The sequence below is a fragment of the Colobus angolensis genome, unplaced genomic scaffold (assembly GCF_000951035.1).
Source record: "Colobus angolensis palliatus isolate OR3802 unplaced genomic scaffold, Cang.pa_1.0 Scaffold181, whole genome shotgun sequence".
Taxonomy (NCBI): Eukaryota; Metazoa; Chordata; class Mammalia; order Primates; family Cercopithecidae; genus Colobus; species Colobus angolensis.
Genome location: NW_012114944.1, coordinates 4452368 through 4458367, shown reverse-complemented (window position 1 = coordinate 4458367; position 6000 = coordinate 4452368). Strand labels below are relative to the sequence as shown.

The window sequence follows — 6000 nt, the reverse complement described above, 5'->3', positions numbered from 1 at the left end:
TCCTGCTTCAGCCTCCTGAGTAGCTGGGATTACAGGCGCATACCACCAGGTCCAGCTAATGTTTGTATTTTTAGTAGAGACGGGGTTTTGCCACGTTGACCAGGCTGGTGTCAAACTCCTGACCTCTAAGTGATCTGCCCTCCTTCGCCTCCCAAAGTGCTGGGATTATAGGCGTGAGCCACCGCACCCAGCGCTAGAATTTTATTTTTGGTTTACAGTACAAAAACAAAGATCTGCAGTCAGTGTTCTCACATCTTTTTAATCATTCATATTGACTTAATCAGGTTTACAAAATCTCAGGGTTGATCTGGGATCGTTCACAAATCAGAATTACTCAGAGAAATTTTCACAGCAGTTGTGGCAGCACAAACTCGAACGCTGATTTAAATTACTAAATGTTATTAATGAACAAACTTGTAAAAGGAATTTGATATAGAACATTACATTTCTCCCTGACACTACTGTATGATAAAAATTAAAAATGGTATTAACATGTTTTAAAGTCATAGTGGTAGCTGCTAAAGGCAACCAGCCACACTACAGTGAGGCATTGTTAGAAGTTCGCTCTCAAGTTCACTTAGCTGAGTAAAGCAAATTGTTCTTTGAGATTTCAGCTTTGATTAGTCCTCTTTGGCTGACATGAACATCATGGAGTGTTAACTGTGGTAGCACCACATAACCAAAAAGCATTCTTTTTAAAATACATCTAGAAGATCTCAAGGACCTGAATAAATCAATACAGTGGTCCTAGTGTCAGTCTCTCTATACCGGGAAAACTTTAACCCCACAGCTGAGATATTATCAGTTAATGCAAAGTACATTGTTTGAACCCGATTTCTATCCATGCAGATATCTTCTTACCTGGGAATTCTGTAAATATCAAAATAAAATCTTTACCTTTTGCTAATGAGAGTAAAAGGCTTGACTGTAAAATATACCTCTTGATAGAAAAATATTATAAGGTTTTAATTTTCTAAATACCAAGGGTTAACATCTTATGATTACCCTTTGAAAATAGGGTATTTTGGAACATTTAAAAAGTTTTCAAAGTAAGTACAAAGCTTATTCACATTTTTACTAAATCGAACACAACTTTTACAAACAGCAAAATGATTCCCTCCTCAAAGCAGAGCAGCCTAGTTTTTGGAGGGCTCTGGTCACTGCTAGCTAAGTCTCTGTTGGGCAGAGTCCTGGCTCCACAGTCTCCTTCGATGGGCTCCTTGATACACAAGGCTTCATAACATGCGCTCCTTGAAGAACCATTTCTGATGATCCGAGTTGGTGCAGTCTCGTAAGAGTGGAACAAAACTGTCACTCGACTCCTTCCTCGCAGCCTGGACACATTTCTTGGACTGTTCGTGAAATAAAGAACCATCCTACAAAAGATAACAGAATGACAGGCAAGTTCATCAGAAAAGTCTCTTTTTCCTAAAAACATGTTCTAAAGAGATCAGGGTCTGATTTTTACCATTTTAGAAACATTTTTATCGAGGGGTAAGTGTCTTCCATGTAACGCAGCAACTCAGGACTGTCCCGGGGAAGGGGAGCACCAGAGCCCCAGGCTTGTACAGGCTGCGTCCTGCTTGCCTCTCACAGGACTGATGGTGCCACCTGCTGGCTGCTCTGGGCATGTGTCAGACCCTACATCTCCCTATTGCACTTGGCTTCCTTCAGGGAAATCAGGAACAAAGATCCTTTGTTTATCTCTTTCGCTCCTCTTAGGTCAACTCATTTCCGTGCAGGGTGATCTCTTTCTCTTAGGTATTTAAACAGAGAGTGTGGAAACTTGGCTGTAGTCCCAGCTCAGCCACAGACCAGCTGGATGAGGAAGCCAGTCACTTGGCCACATGGCCTGAACTCCTCACCTGTCACACATCAGGGTGAGTAGTGGGTTACATGCCCTGTGCCAATCGCCAAACCCCAAAGACGATGGTCTTCTTTAATGACCGCCTGCTTCTCTCCTTTCTGTCAGCCCTTGCTCAGTTATCTCAGCAAGTCTGTCTCTCAGGCCTGGGGTTTATCTTTTCCCTCTGCCTCTGTTAGAAGCAGTATGCAACGCACTTAATCATGGCTGAGCAGCAAACGGGCAGAGTGAATAACAACATCAGTGAAAAACCTTTGTGATGTGCTGTTTTATATCACTAAATGGAACTTGTGTTTTCATTAAAAAAAATCCAAACTCATGTTTTGTAGAATCCAAGAAATGACATTTCAGAGGTTTTTAGGCCCACATAAGAAAATACAAGGCTGGGCACAGTGGCTCATGCCTGTAATCGCAGCACTTTGGGAGGCTGAGGTGGGTGGATCACTTGAGGCCAGGAGTTCAAGACCAGCCTGGCCAACATGGCGAAACTCCATCTCTGCTAAAAACACAAAAAATTAGCTGGGCGTGGTGGCACGCGCCTGTATTCCCAGCTACCAGGGAGGCCGAGGCAGGAAAATCGCTTGAACCCAGGAGGCGGAGGTTGCAGCAAGCCGAGATTGCACCCCTGCTGCACTCCAGCCTTGGTGGGGCAAGGCTCCATCTCAAAAAAAAAAAAAAAAAAAAAGATCCAGCCCTAAAAGCTTTCTATTATGGTCTAGTGAATATAAGTGGGGACGTTTCCTTCAGAATTCAAATGCTTCTGTTCAATATATATTTGTTTTATACATATAATTACGGCATGACTGATGAAATATAATAAATCAAGCTGTATCCTTTTCACATATGAATCAAAGTATTAAGTGTCCTGAAGAAAGGTAAATAATCCAATTAAGTATCCTTCTTCCCAGCCTCCTAAACAAACTCCCTTTTCCTTAAATGGTCACTGAACTTTAAGATAAAATTTTTGATATGTCAAACGAAGTTTATTGTTTCTCGTGTCCACTACCATTCCTTGAGGGCTTATAATGGCCTATGGTTGGGAGAAAGATGGGAAGAGGAGGACATTCAAGAAGATCAGAGACTTTTGGGGTGTGCAGAAGTATTTTTCCTTCTTATTTTTCTATATCCAATAGATAACACTATGGTGTGTGGCTTTTCTGGGCAGCCTGCAAATGTCATTGCTAGTGACATTTTTCTGCAGGAAAACATATTCCAGCTGTTAATCATCTTTAGAATAAACCCATTTATAAGCAGTACATTGGGAGTGAAAGCTGCCCAGGGAGATTAAAAAAACAATGAATTTTTTTCTTTCGAATGATTTTCTTTGGATTTATTCCCTCGTGTGCTTTTTAGTGAGTCAAAGGGTATGATCGATTTACAGGTCCTGATGCAAGCTGACTGCAAGTGTGACGGGGCTAGCACCCTCAGGTCTGAGGCAACCCTCAGTTTCAAATCAACTGTGGCTATCCAGGGAGCCTACTCCATGAGAGGTGTTTTCTTGGTTATGATACCACAAGTAACAACTACTCTCTATTGAGCTTTATAGTTTCCAAAGAATATTTCTGGCTATGCATATAATCCTCACTGAAGTAAGGCTGCTATTATTGCACCTTTTTTTTTTTTTTTTTTTTGAGATAGAGTCTTGCTCTGTCTCCCAGGCTACAGTGCAGTGGCATGATCTCAGCTCACTGCAACCTCTGCCTTCTGGGTTCAAGTGATTCTCCTGCTTCAGCCTCCCAAGTACCCAAGTAGATGGGACTATATGGGTGTACAACCACACCTGGCTAATTTTTTGTTTCTGTTTTTGTTTTTTAATAGAGATGGGGTTTTGCCACATTGGCCAGGCTGGTCTCGAACCCCTGGCTTCAGACGATCCACCTGCCTTGGCCTCCCAAAGTGCTGGGATTACAGGCATGAGCCACCGTGCCTGGCCTATTGTACCTATTTTAGACCTGGGAAAAACAAGGCTTAGAGAGATGGAGTGGCTTATATCTGGATCTAACACTTTGGCTAACATCCTTACACTTGGGCTATTTGGCTCACTCGTTTAAAGCCCTTTCATCTCTGAACGCATTTGTAAGAGCTGTTTCCATGCCGGTGCCTGCAGCTCATGGGGGTGCAAGGGAAATGGAAAAGACTGAAAGGGACTGGACAATGAGGAAGGAAGGCAGTGCTTATGACACCGCGTGCCAGGGGACTCCAATCTCCTGCCATTACCGCCCCCCAGGCTCACTGGGGCTGAGGTTCCAGGTCTTCCAGAGCAGAGCTCCTGTCCATGCGTGACCACATCCCTGATCCTCACCAGGACTATGCCAGACAGAATGTCTGACTCTCACACTCTCCCTTATAGCCCAGGGACCGTCAGCAGGAAGGAAGGAGAGAGTTCACCTACCTCCTGCAAGATGAACTTCTGATTCTCTGGGGCAGTTTCTTCGCAGAGATGCATGATAAGGATATCCATTCCTGCTTCCACAGCAATGCAGCCCTCTGGCTGGTGGGTGTTATAGCGTATTTCTTTCTGGGATGTGTACTCGAAAAACTAAAAATGGGGTAGCCAACATGTAACACAACATATTCCACTGACATGGGAAGAGCAAAGATCGCTGGACAAGAACCTGGGATCACGAGAGTGTGGCTGGGGTCATGTATCCGCGTCACCACCAACACGAGCCTGTGTGATGGGTTCCTCCACATCCCACAGCCCTCAGTGGACCGCTACTGCAGTGCTTCAGGAGCGTGGAGGAAATGGCCCTGCCCATGCCTGCCTGGCTTGCTAGGCAGTGAGACAGGGCTCATGCATGTCACCCCCTGCCTGCAGTGCTGAATGCTGTGTTGGTGTGGGATGGGAGGAAGGGAAATGGACCCATCCCGGCACTAGGTCTTCGGGGCTCTCTGTGACCTTGACTAGCTACTTCCTCTCCTTTTCCTCAGTCTCTCCTCCCAAACCCCCAATCTGACAGTTCCTAGAAAATGTAAAGTGTTGTGCACAAGTAGGTAATGTGACCGCTAACCGGAAAACTTGGATCTTCCCAGACAACGGTTTTCCTCCCTGAGTGTACCAGGAACTACCTACAGTGCCTGTTAAAAATGCTGATTGCTGGCCCCATCCCAGAGGCGGAATAAGGATTCCTTGTGTGTGAGGTGGGGCCTAGGAAGCTGCATGTTCTGTGTCTTTGACAAGACACCCACCCACCACACCAACCCCTTCCAAAAATTCTGACACAGGTGGGTGTTCTTAAGGCACACAAAGCAGGGCTTCTCACATCATTATCTCCTGAAAAGCTGCTTAAAACAAGAGTCTGGGATTCGGTAGGGTTGGGATCAGTCTGAAAATGTGCATTTCCAAGCTCCCAGATGATGTTGATGGTAGCACTCAGGTACTATCAGCTTTGAGGAAGGCTGTTCTAAACAGTGTTGAAAACCTAAATAATTTAAGGTTGCAGGGGTTGGAATTAAGAAAGTTTACTGTTGACCATAAGACGGCTTCACATTCAAGTGGCACTGGGGTGAATCCAGATTGGAAAAAAAAATTTGAGTCTCCATCCCTTCGTTTCCTGGTGTCTGATAACTCCTTAGTACAGTAAAGCTTCAGAGGCCCAGAACCAACACTTCTCTCCATTCCAGCATCCTCCAAGGGTCCTGTCAACTGCTTTCCAGCGCTGGGGGTCCTTTTCTGGTCTTCAGACTCCCCCAGGACTGAACCTCCCCTGCCCAGCCTGAAGTACAGCCCTTTACCAGACAGATACACCTGGGCCCCCAGTTCAGGCAATGTCCCTAAACACCACCTTGCAAGGTGGCCCTATGCATTAAACCTATCGTTCCACTTAACAATTAATTATAAAGAAATCATCTGAAACGCAGATCTGTTACTTTATCCTTCCTTCTGTCTGACCCAAGGTGTTAGAGGCAGAGTTATTTATAATTGCAAAGACAGGGAGGCAGAGAACCAGTTAACGAAACAGCAATACAGGTACAAAATGAAATATCAAGAGGCCACTAGGAATGATATTCTCAAAGGATATCTAATAACATAAGAAAAGTATGATGAAGGGAATGGAAATGATGGAATATAAAACATACAGACATAATGACAACTATTTACAACACATAATCTCTATGTGTCATGTATAAAAGAT

General features: G+C 44.4%; 1 protein-coding gene across 1 annotated transcript in view; it reads right to left on the bottom strand.

Annotated features, from left to right (window-relative positions):
• Positions 1 to 239: 239 nt before the first annotated feature.
• The window catches only part of GALNT12 (polypeptide N-acetylgalactosaminyltransferase 12), a 54412-nt gene continuing 48651 nt past the window's right edge, over positions 240 to 6000 (bottom strand). Inside the window, exons 11-12 of the mRNA XM_011939524.1 lie at positions 4257 to 4403; positions 240 to 1376 (exon numbers count right to left, since the gene is read on the bottom strand). Coding sequence (XP_011794914.1) covers positions 1236 to 1376; positions 4257 to 4403 — 288 coding nt within the window. The 3' untranslated portion in view covers positions 240 to 1235. The remainder of the gene's footprint in view (positions 1377 to 4256; positions 4404 to 6000) is intronic.